Source organism: Oncorhynchus mykiss, chromosome 28 (genome assembly GCF_057628025.1).
Source record: "Oncorhynchus mykiss isolate SJ-2025 chromosome 28, ASM5762802v1, whole genome shotgun sequence".
NCBI lineage: Eukaryota > Metazoa > Chordata > Actinopteri > Salmoniformes > Salmonidae > Oncorhynchus > Oncorhynchus mykiss.
The window spans coordinates 38,620,286-38,634,681 of record NC_143049.1 but is presented as its reverse complement, the minus strand read 5'-3'; the positions used below and the strand labels follow the sequence as shown (position 1 = coordinate 38,634,681).

Here is a 14,396-nt window from a genome sequence, read left to right as displayed (position 1 = left end):
GTGTTTCTATGATTTTCTATCTCTATGTTTTGGCCAGGTATGGTTCTCAATCAGGGACAGCTGTCTATTGTTGTCTCTGATTGGGAACCATACTTAGGCATCCCTTTTTCCCACTTGTGTTTGTGGGAAGTTGACTTTCTTTATGGCACTTAGCCTTAAGCGTCACAGTTTTTTTTAGTGTGTTGTTTTGTTCGGCGTCTTTTCTTAATTAAAGATCATGTACGCTCACCACGCTGCACCTTGGTCCAGTTCCTTCAACAGCAGTGACAGCGAAATGCAGGATGATAAGCAACAATATCAACAAACATGACTCAGTTACATCAGCTCTGTCAGGAGGAATGGGCCAAAATTCACCCAACTTATTGTGGGAAGCTTGAAGGCTACCCGAAACGTTTGACCCAAGTTAAACAATTTAAAAGCAATGCTACCAAATACTAATTGAGTGTATGTACACTTCTGACCCACTGGGAATGTGATGAAATGAAATAAAAGCTGAAATAAATCATTGTCTCTACTATTATTCTGACATTTCACATTCTTAAAATAAAGTGGTGATCCTGACTGACCTTAGACAGAGAACTGTTACTAGGATTAAATGTCAGGAATTCGTTTAATTGTAAACTTAGTTTAAATGTATTTGTCTAAGGTGTGTGTAAATGTCCGACTTCAACTGTATATGACAGACAAGTTGTTGGTTGGAGCACGCCTCGGGAGCCATATATATGACAGACAAGTTGTTGGTTGATGCACGTCTCGGGAGCCATATATATGACAGACAAGTTGTTGGTTGAAACACGTCTCGGGAGCCATATATATGACAGGCAAGTTGTTAGTTGGAACGGAGTCTACAGTCTAAGGTGACACCAAACCGTTTAGTCCCCTCAACTTACTCAACAGCCAATCAATCATTACCAGATTCAGCTGAGGTCTAGAATTTAAGGAATGATTTGTATCAAATACAATGCTTTTAGTTTTAGAACAAGTTTGTTTAGTGTTACAGTGATTTCACCAGCTGTGGTAGCTGACATGTATAATTCTGAATCATCAGCGTACATAGACACACAGGCTTATTTTAATAGTGGGGCTGACACTCAGTGTCAGAGGATATACCCAACTAGACAACTGTGTATTTGGCCACAACAGACCTCATCAACTGACTTGACAGCCATGGGTCTTCTCACATTCTACTGAGCACTGTATCGATATCAGGCCCTTGTATGTATCAAGCGTCTCGGAGTAGGAGTGTTGATCTAGGATCAGGTCCTCAATGTCAAAGTCATTTTATTTATTGTGATCTAAACAGCAAACCTGATCCAAGATCAGGTTGGGTTCAATTCAAGTCAATTCAGGAACGTAACTGAAATGATTCTCATTCAAAAGCAGTGTGAACAGTTTACTTCCCGATTGAACTGAATTGTATTTGTTCCAATCCAACACTAACATACTGAACCTAACATACTGAAAGATTATGATCTGTTGATTTAGCTGAACCCGCTTTGTTTGTGCTTGGGGTTTTGAATAGAATCCTACACACCATGTGGTTGGGCTGTCCAGAACAGGAGGTCCTTGATGTACTGTCATTAAAGCAGAAATCTGCAGTTTAAAAAAAAAAATTGTAAAGTAGGGATCCCGCCTTTGATTTGGTAAAGAGCTGAGGGATGGGGCTGGTGGAAATGTAACTCATCTCAAATGTATAGATAGAGCTATGGGCGCTAAGGACTGATCATCCATGAGATCAGATTAATAGTTTGAATGATGTTTTGAAGCTATACGGTGTTGGTTTACAATGACATTGTTTACAAACAGTGGCGTTAAAAAAATACAAGATTTTGGTTTCTGATTGGGTTCTGGTCGGGTTCTGATTGGGTTCTGATTGGGTTCTGGTCGGGTTCTGATTGGGTTCCGGTCGGGTTCTGATCTGGTTCTGATTGGGTTCTGATCTGGTTCTGATTTGGTTCTGATTGGGTTCTGGTCGGGTTCTGATTAGCTTCTCATTGGGTTCTGGTCTGGTTCTGATCTGGTTCTGATCTGGTTCTGATCTGGTTCTGATTGGGTTCTGGTCTGGTTCTGATTGGGTTCTCATTGGGTTCTGATTCGGTATGACTAAACTCATGAGGCATTAATAAGTTATATTCTTCAAGAATTAATGAAGATAACATTAATATAAAAGTAATATAACACATTAATATGAAAGCTGTGGTATATCAGAACATATACCACGGGTATGACAAAACATTTCTAATGACATTGGTAAACAGTTTATAATAGCAATAAGGCAGCTCAGGGGTTTTGTGGTATATTGCCAATATACCACGGCTATGGTCTGTATCCAGGCTCTCTGTGTTGCGTCGTGCTTAAGAACCAACATTAGCCGTGGTATATTGGCCATCTACCACACCCACTCGGGCCTTATTGCTTAAATATTCAACTGGCGTTCTACAGTATATATTTGCTGTATTCTGGCAGGACCTTGGGAGGGTTGAACAATAACTCTTGATCCTATACATTTTAAGGGATTTAGTGCTCACTTCAATCCGTAGCCCATAAGATCTGTGTTGTAGTGCGATTGACATGTAAAGGCAATGTTACCGCAATCTGTGAGACTGCGTTTGCTGTAAATGCTGCACATGTCGACACAATCATATCATCATTCCATTTTGTTTTGTCAACCGCGCTACAACTCATATGTTCTGTGAATCGAGCCCCTAGTCTGTGCTCGCAAAGTCGTTTTTATCGCCACAGACAGGAGTTTGCCTGAGACACCCCAACGCCTTGGCTCATGTCAGCATTTTTTTTACATGATTTCATCCATTCAAATGCCACAAGTCGCAAACATCTAAATCTGGATTTGAAATGTCACATGCTGTGGCATGGATCCACAAAATAACTGATCTGGTTGTTTTTTACCCCCCTGACAGTGACCTTTTCCTTGGCCAATGGCCATGTTCCCGAAACTGGATGTCAGAAATACATGCAGCCTTAAGTTGTTTGGGATTGTTTTATGACCCTGTGTCATGGAGATGGTATCAAACCACATCTGCTGAGCTGTTCTTAAAACTCCAATTTGATCCCATTTACAGTCAGAGTTACAATAGCAACAAATGATTTACAAGCCCAATATGGTCATGTTCAGAAACGAGTGTGTCAAGGGGCGGACTGGGACCAGCCATGGCATTTCAAACACATGGGACCGTAGTTTTCCTCAAGGCCCCCACACCGGCCCATTTAATTTCTTTAGGACCCTAATATAGGCCAGATAATAATACATTTTTTTGCAAGAAACCCAAGTTAAACAGGCCCATTGAAGAAAACAAAAACGAACAGCCCATCTGAGAGAAATACATCCAGCTTCCACAACAATATATCTAAAGTCATTTAGCATTTCTTTCTTGTTTTGTTTCCATTTTGAGCTGTGCACCAGCGGATAAAGACCTGAAATGGCCATTAAACGGACCAATCAAATACGTTTCTTTTTCAGACAGCTTTATTTTTAGACTTTCAAATGTCAAGACAACACCGATTGTAAGAAGATGCAGTCGAGGACAAGAAAAGTAAAGGCCATAAGAGATCAATAAAACTGGGAAGCCCACACCATCCCTTCAGCCGCAGCTGTTGGAACACAAGCGTCTGGGGGAGCAGGGGACTCATCCTAGCCAAGCGTTTGGAAGAGGCAGGGTAAGTGGTTAGCCCAAATCCACTAGGTAACCCTGCACCTTAGAGGCTGCCGCTCCATATACATAGACTTCAAATCACTGGCCACTTTAATAATGGATCACTAGTCACTCTAATAATGTTGACATTTTAATTGTATTTTTGCTTATGTATGTATGTGTATATATATATACTGTATTCTATTCTACTGTATTTTAGTCTATTGTTTGAGGAGAGTGCACAGTTATGAACTTGAAAATGTATTAATAAACTAATTAGGCACACTTGATACAAATATTTTTACAGAAATGCAATGGTTCATTTGATCAGTCTAAAACTTTGCACATACACTGCTGCCATCCCAAAATCTAAATTGTGCTGAAATAATACATTATGTCCTTTCTCTTGCATTTCAAAGATGATGATAAAAAAAAAATACATTGAAAAACTAATGTTTTTTTCTTTGTATTATCTTTTGCCAGATCTAATGTGTTATATTCTACTGCATTCATTTCACATTTCCAAAAAGGTCAAAGTGTTTCCTTTCAAATGGCATCAAGAAAATGCAATATCTTTGCTTCAGATCTTTTAAGGGGGCGGACCCTTAAGAAGTTTTAACCAACAATGCTTTAAGAAGTTAAGAAGAAAAAGTTAAGAAGAAAAACTTGTTAAAAGTAAAAAATAATTGAAAATAAAAGTCCAAAATAATTAAACAGCATTAGTAAAATAGCAATGTGGAGGCTATATACAGGGTATTACGGTAAAGAGTCAATGTGGAGGCTATATACAGGGTATTACGGTACAGAGTCAATGTGGAGGCTATATACAGGGTATTACGGTACAGAGTCAATGTGGAGGCTATATACAGGGTATTACGGTACAGAGTCAATGTGGAGGCTATATACAGGGTGTTACGGTACAGAGTCAATGTGGAGGCTATATACAGGGTATTATGGTACAGAGTCAATGTGGAGGCTACATACAGGGTATTACGGTACAGAGTCAATGTGGAGGCTATATACAGGGTATTACGGTACAGAGTCAATGTGGAGGCTATATACAGGGTATTACGGTGCAGAGTCAATGTGGAGGCTATATACAGGGTGTTACGGTACAGAGTCAATGTGGAGGCTATATACAGGGTATTACGGTACAGAGTCAATGTGGAGGCTATATACAGGGTGTTACGGTACAGAGTCAATGTGGAGGCTATATACAGGGTATTACGGTACAGAGTCAATGTGGAGGCTATATACAGGGTGTTACGGTACAGAGTCAATGTGGAGGCTATATACAGGGTATTACGGTTCAGAGTCAATGTGGAGGCTATGTACAGGGTATTACGGTACAGAGTCAATGTGGAGACTATATACAGGGTGTTACGGTACAGAGTCAATGTGGAGGCTATATACAGGGGGTACCGGTACAGAGTCAATATGGAGGCTATATACAGGGGTACCGGTACAGAGTCAATGTGGAGGCTATATACAGGGTATTACGGTAAAGAGTCAATGTGGAGGCTATATACAGGGTATTACGGTACAGAGTCAATGTGGAGGCTATATACAGGGTGTTACGGTACAGAGTCAATGTGGAGACTATATACAGGGTATAACGGTACAGAGTCAATGTGGAGGCTATATCCAGGGGGTACTGGTACAAAGTCAATGTGGAGGCTATATACAGGGTATTACGGTACAGAGTCAATGTGGAGGCTATATACAGGGGGTACCGGTACAGAGTCAATGTGGAGGCTATATACAGGGGGTACCGGTACAGAGTCAATGTGGAGACTATATACAGGGTGTTACGGTACAGAGTCAATGTGGAGGCTATATACAGGGGGTACCAGTACAGAGTCAATGTGGAGGCTATATACAGGGGGTACCGGTACAGAGTCAATGTGGAGGCTATATACAGGGTGTTACGGTACAGAGTCAATGTGGAGACTATATACAGGGTGTTACGGTACAGAGTCAATGTGGAGACTATATACAGGGTGTTACGGTACAGAGTCAATGTGGAGACTATATACAGGGTATTACGGTACAGAGTCAATGTGGAGGCTATATACAGGGTATTACGGTACAGAGTCAATGTGGAGGCTATATACAGGGTATTACGGTACAGAGTCAATGTGGAGGCTATATACAGGGTATTACGGTACAGAGTCAATGTGGAGGCTTTATACAGGGTATTACGGTAAAGAGTCAATGTGGAGGCTATATACAGGGTGTTACGGTACAGAGTCAATTTGGAGGCTATATACAGGTGGTACCAGTACAATGTCAATGCGGAGGCTATATACAGGGTGTTACGGTACAGAGTCAATGTGGAGGCTATATACAGGGTGTTACGGTACAGAGTCAATGTGGAGGCTATATACAGGGTATTACGGTACAGAGTCAATGTGGAGGCTTTATACAGGGTGTTACGGTAAAGAGTAAATGTGGACGCTATATACAGGGTATTACGGTACAGAGTCAAACTGGAGGCTATATACAGGGTATTACGGTACAGAGTCAATGTGGAGGCTATATACAGGGGTACCGGTACAGAGTCAATGTGGAGGCTATATACAGGGGTACCGGTACAGAGTCAATGTGGAGGCTATATACAGGGTATTACGGTACAGAGTCAATGTGGAGGCTTTATACAGGGTATTACGGTAAAGAGTCAATGTGGAGGCTATATACAGGGTGTTACGGTACAGAGTCAATGTGGAGGCTATATACAGGTGGTACCAGTACAGAGTCAATGTGGAGGCTATATACAGGGTGTTACGGTACAGAGTCAATGTGGAGGCTATATACAGGGTATTACGGTACAGAGTCAATGTGGAGGCTTTATACAGGGTGTTACGGTAAAGAGTAAATGTGGAGGCTATATACAGGGTATTACGGTACAGAGTCAAACTGGAGGCTATATACAGGGTATTACGGTACAGAGTCAATGTGGAGGCTATATACAGGGGTACCGGTACAGAGTCAATGTGGAGGCTATATACAGGGGTACCGGTACAGAGTCAATGTGGAGGCTATATACAGGGTATTACGGTACAGAGTCAATGTGGAGGCTATATACAGGGTATTACGGTACAGAGTCAATGTGGAGGCTATATACAGGGGTACCGGTACAGAGTCAATGTGGAGGCTATATACAGGGGTACCGGTACAGAGTCAATGTGGAGGCTATATACAGGGTATTACGGTACAGAGTCAATGTGGAGGCTATATACAGGGTATTACGGTACAGAGTCAATGTGGAGGCTATATACATGGGGTACCAGTACAGAGTCAAGGTGGAGGCTATATACAGGGTATTACGGTACAGAGTCAATGTGGAGGCTATATACAGGGGGTACCAGTACAGAGTCAATGTGGAGGCTATATACAGGGGTACTAGTACAGAGTCAATGCGCGGGGGCACAGGTTAGTCAAGGTAATTGAGGTAATTGAGGTAATATGTACATGTAGGTAGAGTTAAAGTGTCCATGCAAAGATAATAAACAGAGAGTAGCAGCAGCATAAAAGAGGGGTCTGGGTAGCCCTTTCAGGAGTCTTATGGCTTGGTGGTAGAAGCTGTTGGCGCTCCGGTACCACTTGTCGCGCGGAAGCAGAGAGAACAGTCTATGACTAGGGTGGACGGAGACTTTTGCCAATTTTTAGGGCCTTCCTCTGACACCGCCTGGTATAGAGGCCCTGGATGGCAGGAAGCTTGGCCTCGTGATGTACTGGGCCGTACGCACAACCCTCTTGTAGTGCCTTGTGGTCGGAAGCTGAGCAGCTGCCATACCAGGCAGTGATGCAACCAGATGCTCTCAATGGTGCAGCTGTAGAACCTTTTGAGAATCTGAGGACCCATGCCAAATATTTTCAGTCTCCTGAGGGAGAATGGGCGTTGTCATACCCTCTTCACAACTGTCATAGTGTGTTTGGACCGTGATGGTTTGTTGGTGATGTGGACAAAAGTTCTCCAACTGCTCCACTGCAGCCCCGTTGATGATAATGGGGGTGTGCTCGGCCTTCCTTTTCCTGTAGTCCACAATCATCACCTTTGTCTCGATCACATTGAGGGAGAGGTTGTTGTCCTGGCACCACATGGCCAGGTCTCTGACCTCCTCCCTATAGGCTGTCACATTGTTGTTGGTGATCAGGCCTACCACTGTTGCGTCAACGATAAACTTAATGATGGTGTTGGAGTCGTGCCTGGCCATGCAGTCATGACTGAAAAGGGAGTACAGAAGGGGACTGAGCACGCACCCCCTGAGGGGATCAGTGTAGCGGATGTGTTGTTACCTACCCTTACCACCTGGGGGCGGCCCGTTAGGAAGTCCAGGATCCAGTTGCAGAGGGAGGTGTTTAGTCCCAGGATCCTTAGCTTAGTGATGAGCTTTGAGTTCACTGTGGTGTTGAATGCTGAGCTGTAGACAATGAATAACATTCTCACATAGGTGTTCATTTTGTACAGGTGGGAAAGGGCAGTGTTGAATGCAATAGAGACTGCATCATATGTGGATCTGTTGGAGCAAACTGGAGAAAGACTGCATTTAATCAGTGAACACCCCTTGTTTTTATTACAACACACCTGTCATAATTGTTTTATTTACTAAAGTAGAGGTTTATTATTATTATTGCTAAAGGTATTGCTAAAGGTATTGCATAGGTTTAAACAATTTTTTTAACGAGAGATAGCACTTGTATAGCAAGAAAGTAGCATCAATGTGCAGAAAGTAGTTGCATTTTATTGAAAAGTCTTGAACTTTTTTGGCAACATATAGACATATTCTTATATATTGTACAATGTAGAATTCAACTACAAAATACTAGTCTTCTCCCATTTTTTTTTAAACCATTGCCCCCACCAACAAGGTGCATAAACAACATCAATACATAAGAACAAAATAAGATAACAGATACAAAACAAAAACGTGAATAACATAAATCAATCAACTCTAATTAGCACATGTAGGACAGTATGCTAGTGTGTGTACATGGACTTTGTAGATGTATTTCTCACATGTAGGACAGTATGTAAGTGTGTGTGCCTGGACTTTGTAGATGTATTTCTCACATGTAGGACAGTATGCTAGTGTGTGTACATGGACTTTGCAGATGTATTTATCACATGTGCAGCACATAGGATTTGTTTTACAGTCCTTCTTTTGGGGACAGAATTGGCATCTCCTCCTCTTGCCTGCCCCAGCTGCAGCCTCAGGTGGATCAGGACAAGATTCAGCCTCCTGAACAGCTTTCACAAGTGCTGCAGAGGCTGCTGTGCGGGAGAGGCGCCCCCGTCTTTGAAGTGCCTTTCCCAGCTGCTCCAGGAACACCTTCCTCTAGTTCCGCTTATCAGGCATCCAGATAGGGTTGATCTTGTCCCATATCATGAAGGCATTGTATGAGGACACATCATTGATGCTATGAAAGATGATCAGGGGCCAGCGGACAGTCATCCTCCTGCAGCTTTAAGTTCCAATCACCTTGTCCAGGTTGTTCATGGCTCCTTTGTTGTGGTTGTAGTCCAGGATGATGACTGGCTTCCTGTCCTCATGATCACTGATATGAGCTGTTTTGTGCAATGTGCTCAGGAGGACCACATTCTTGTTCCTCTTTGGGGGGTAAGAAACTAGAGTGGTGGTGGGGATGAAGGCAACCTTTCATGAGAAGGCCTCTCTCCCCCTTGTTGCGAAGAGTGCAGGGGAGAGCTCAGGCTTGTTCTCTCTAACTGTGCCAACTATGGTGATCTTCCTCTTCAGGAGCTGCTGGCTGAGTTTATAGGAAGTGAAGAAAATCACTTACAGTGAACATCACTTACGTTACAGATATGAAATTGAAAAATGTACCTCAAATGAATCAGTTGCTCATCCACTGTTACTTCAGGCCCAGGGTTGTAGCGGTATGGCAGACGCTCCACCCACTTCTCCCAGACCTCTATTATGGCCAGCAATTTGTCTCTCACACATCTTGCAGGTCTTGACTCAAAGTTACATGGCATTCTTGAGAAAGTGTGAAAGACTTTCAGTGGCATCGTGGCACGGAAAATCGCCCTTCCACTCTCTGCATCCCAGAGACTACATGTAGCTTCGCCTCAGGACCTATACACACCCGTTAATATTAGCAGCCCTATGTAGGCACGCAGGTCAATCTCATCCATCCTTTACCAGTTGTCTCCATATTTACAGAAACCCTCCAAATTTTGCCATGGGGAATAGAGAAAATGTTGCAGTTTCTTAAAGGGCTCCCGAGTGGCGCAGCGATCTAATGCACTGCATCTCAGTGCTAGAGGCATCACTACAGACCCTGGTTTGATTCCAGGCTGTATCACAACCAGCCGTGATGGGGCGGTGGACAGATTTAGCCGAGGCGGGCCGTCATTGTAAATAAGAATTTGTTCTTTATTAACTGACGTGACCAGTTAAATAAAGGTTAAATAAAATAAATTAAAATTCTACACTTTTTTGCCATAGGATGGAGGCAAATGTTTGCAGCTTTTAATGTGATTCGACATACTACAAGTTTAGATACTGTAGCTGGCCGTGAGACTAATTTACAAATCTAATACATTTTTAGCTGACATGGGCTTATTGAGCGACTGAGGCAAAACCACATTTCTAAAATGACACATTATGAATACATTACAATTCCAGCTATTTTATGTGTACCCATGAGGTCACCAGTCAAATTGCCAAGATCAGAGGTTCCAAGACTGTCCTACTCGCTTTATTTCTATGGCCGTAACACTGTCATAAGGCAACACAACACGCGTGTATTGGTCCTGCATATAAATGTGATCACTTTGTAGAGATGTAAAAAGTTATACAGTGCCGAGTAAAAGTCTAAACACCCCCTTGAACAGTTTTAAAATATTGTTACCTTTAAAATGGACTAAATTAAAGAAGTTCTACCCAACTACACAACCTACTCCACATTTTCAAAGTAAAAGAAAGATTAAAGAACATTTCCTAATTTATTGTTTTCATTCCACCGAGGTTATAACTTTTGACAGGCCATTACAGCTTTGAATCATTTGGATTTATACCCACCTCCTACGGGAACATGCAGGTAAAATGCCAAAATAACGGAAACACTTGAGTAAATAAGGGATACAAAAAAAAATGTTGGAAGCAGGTGTGCTTCATGAGTTAATTAAGCAATTAACTTCCCATCATGCTTCGGGTCAGTTTCCCATTATTTTAGCTACCACTGATAAAAGAAGAGATCTCAGTGACTTGAAAATAAGAGTCTCAAAAGAGCAAAGGGGGTTTAAAGGTGTGTCTGGGTCTGTGTCAGTGTCACCAGATCCCAAAAGGAGATTCTGTAGCAGTGCCAGAGAGAACGTTTTCCATCAACAAAACAGCAAATGCAACAATTTTTCCAAAGGAGATTTCATCATCTCTTTATTGATCTTCAGTCTGCAATACTTTCTCGGTAAGTACCGCAGCTCATATACAGCTTCATCTAATGTTTTTGTGCTTGGTGCGTGGACTCCTGACATAAATGTCATCTTAGACATTGACCTCCATATTGAGTCTGTCTGTTAAATACGCTTGTCTCTTTTTCCCCTCCCAGTGTTTCTGTTTTGAGGAGCAGCATTTGAACCGAGTTTGAGGAACTGCGTATGACCCTTGTTGACACCATCACCCTCTCATAAACCTTCTTCGAGGTCAAGGAGGAACAGAAATTACCACTCTCTGGAATTGTGTACATCTGCCGAAAAATCTATTGGAAATGCAAATTGGCTAATGCTAAATCAACATCACGTTTGTAATTTTTCCCATTTATAGTCAGTTAAATCTCACGTAATCTCACGTAATTTGGTCAGATGCTCGATTACCATTTCTGTTGACATAGTCTGTCCACGAGAGATGAATGTGCACGTAATGTGACAAATCTGGTCTGTTTCCTGAGAACCCCACAATCTCCAAAGAGAAGCCCTTTCAATTGTTACCATGGTTATGCAAATGCTTCTCTTATTATATATTGTTTTGAAACATTTCAATTTGGGCCTGTCCTTACAGACCAATGGTGTCAAACTCATTCCATGGAGGGCCGAGTGTCTGCGGCTTTTTCCTTTCAATTAATCCCTGGACAACCAAGTGAGGGGATTTCCTTTCTAATTAGTGACCTTAATTCATCAATCAAGTACAAGAGAGGAATGAAAACCGGCAGAAACTCAGCCCTCTGTGGAATGAGTTTGACACGTGATATTGGCCAATTTCCCCAAGTGTAAAGGGTAAAAACAATAATTTTAATGTTATTGCTGGTTAGTTCTTGCATCCATAGCTGTCACGTCCTGACCTTAGTTCCTTTTTTATGACTCTGTTTTAGTTTGGTCAGGGTGTGAGTTGGGGTGGGCATTCTATGTTTTTGTTCTAGGTTTGGTATTTCTGTGTTTGGCCTGGTATGGTTCCCAATCAGAGGCAGCTGTCGATCGTTGTCTCTGATTGAGAACCATACTTAGGCAGCCTGTTTTCCCACTGGGATTTGTGGGTAGTTATTTTCTGTTTTGTGTCTGCACCAGACAGAACTGTTTCGGTTTCATTTCGTTCTCTTGTTGTTTTTGTCATTCAGTGTTCTATTAAATAATCATGAACACTCACCACGCTGCGCTTTGGTCTTCACCTTCTTCCACCAACGAAAACTGTTACACATAGCTATGAATTTGAGTGGTAACATTTTTCCAGCCTCATCCCTCAGCTGTTTACCAAAAAAGGTGATCGCTTCGTTGGGGTGACCGCTTTGTTGTTAGAATCCCCAGATTGCTTTTTTAAAAGTATAATTTTATGATATGAATAATCTGATTACGGGAGACCAGATTCCCAAGGCAATTTAAATTGCGAATTCTCGTTTGAACGACTTAGTAGAAAAATATTTTTAATTTAAAATGGCATACTAAGTCGTTCAAACAAGATACTAAGTAGTTTGAACGACTTAAACGTGATTTTGTCTAATTTATGCCTCATTTGTTATTGCAGCTTCTCAGACTAATGTTGCTGCAGCCTTTCATTCACTGAATCCATCCATTGATATGATCATTCATTGACAGTTCTTTTTAAAGCCTAAAGAAGGGCTGCTTTTGAATGCATATAAGTGGGCGAATGTAGGAGGAGCAGAGCGTAATTCGAGTGGATAAAAAAAGAAAATGGTGTCTCCCACTCCAATATCGCTCTGGTACTGCTCAGCCACAAGCTCTGGGTATCACTGGCACTATTTAAATTTTCACTTGACCTTTCGGTTGCAAAAAAAAAAACCTACTTAGTATCTCATTTGAACTTTTGTGTTTTTTTTCTTAAATTATTCAAATGAGATACTAAGTCGTTTGAACGAGTATTCCAATACTGTTTTTTTCCCCCATAGTCACAAAAGTGTAAATGTAGGCCTACATGTGTTTGCTGAGTAATGAGTCCACAGTCACAAAGAGTGTATGTAAGCCGACACGTTTTTAATCCAAGTTAAACATTTCACCGTGAAAATCATATTTTATGCAACACAGGAAAATGATGTAAGACTTTGGTCTTGTTTATTCAGCAACTTCTTTGCCCTGTAAGGAAGACAGAAAGAAAATAATGGATGAGTATTAATAATGAACATGTAAAATATATGAATATATGAACAGTTAGAGATAATGTAATGGATGAAGCATTAAAGGCTCAGTGCTGAGCTTTGATTTTCAATGTTGAAGTACCAACTTAGTTTGAATTCATCTATTTTGACCCTACCTGAAATGTGGTTCTTAGAGATCTTAAATACATTTTAGTGAGTGTAAAAGTTTGGTATTGACCTCTGTGAGGACCGAATCATAAGTGGTGTTGATGTGGCCATATTTGAACATGAGTCAGGTTTAGGTTTAGTAGCAGCTCTGTACCTTTCCAGTGTCGCGGGTCTTGGCTCTGAGCTTGTTGACTTGAGACTCAGCGATGTCAGCACGCTCCTCAGCCTCCTCCAGCTCATGCTGAACCTTCCTGAACTTAGACATGTGGCCGTTGGCTTGTTCCTCCTGGGTGCGGAAAGAGAGGGAGAGCATAAAATCAGCGTTCAAAGTTTGAGGTTGACAGATTTAGGATAACAATGTATATAGGGAGATAGATGATCCAGCAGAGAGAAGGAGTGGTGAAATGGGAGATCAAACCACCGCCTCCAGGGGTGTTCAGTGTCTAAAACAAGTATTCACACCCCCTTGGATAACATCACATTTTATAGTGTTACAAATTCAGATTAAAATGGATGTAAATTACGTTATTGTCAATGATCTACAAAACACACTCTGTAATATCAAAGTAGAAGAACAATTTAAAAAACATTTGTAATAAAAAATAAAAAACCTTTAGCTGTGTCTTTATGGGTAAATCTCTGGATTGTGCAATACTTTCATAATTCTTCAACATCTGTCCATTTGGATGTTGATCATTGCCATACAGACATTTGTATGTCTCGCCATCATTTTTCAAGAAGATATAAGTCAAAATCCTTCTTATTAGCTACACACAGTTAATACTGAGACACAGATAGCCTAGCGGTTAAGAGCGTAGGGCCAGTAATCGAAAGGTTGCTGGTTTGAAACCCCCCAGACGTCTAGGTGAAAGTCTGTCGGTGTTCCCTTGAGCAAGGCACTAATTTCTCTGGATGAGTGTGTCTGTTTAAAGAATGTGTTTGAAGAGAGCATTTGTCTGTAAGCTATTTTATCTTCACTTATAGGCTGTTAAAAATGTTTTTTTTAGTTGAATGTATCAACTGACGGCCTGT

General features: G+C 41.5%; 1 protein-coding gene across 2 annotated transcripts in view; it reads right to left on the bottom strand.

Annotated features, from left to right (window-relative positions):
* Window positions 1–14,396, bottom strand: part of LOC110509126 (myosin heavy chain, fast skeletal muscle) — a 69,226-nt gene that overhangs the window by 30,573 nt on the left and 24,257 nt on the right. The window contains exons 40-41 of one of the 2 annotated variants that reach the window (XM_036967110.2): window positions 13,519–13,650; window positions 13,075–13,194 (exon numbers count right to left, since the gene is read on the bottom strand). The exons of the other annotated variant lie outside the window; for it this stretch is intronic. Coding sequence (XP_036823005.2) covers window positions 13,174–13,194; window positions 13,519–13,650 — 153 coding nt within the window. The 3' untranslated portion in view covers window positions 13,075–13,173. Of the gene's footprint in view, window positions 1–13,074; window positions 13,195–13,518; window positions 13,651–14,396 lie in introns of those variants that run through there. 2 annotated transcript variants of the gene reach the window in all.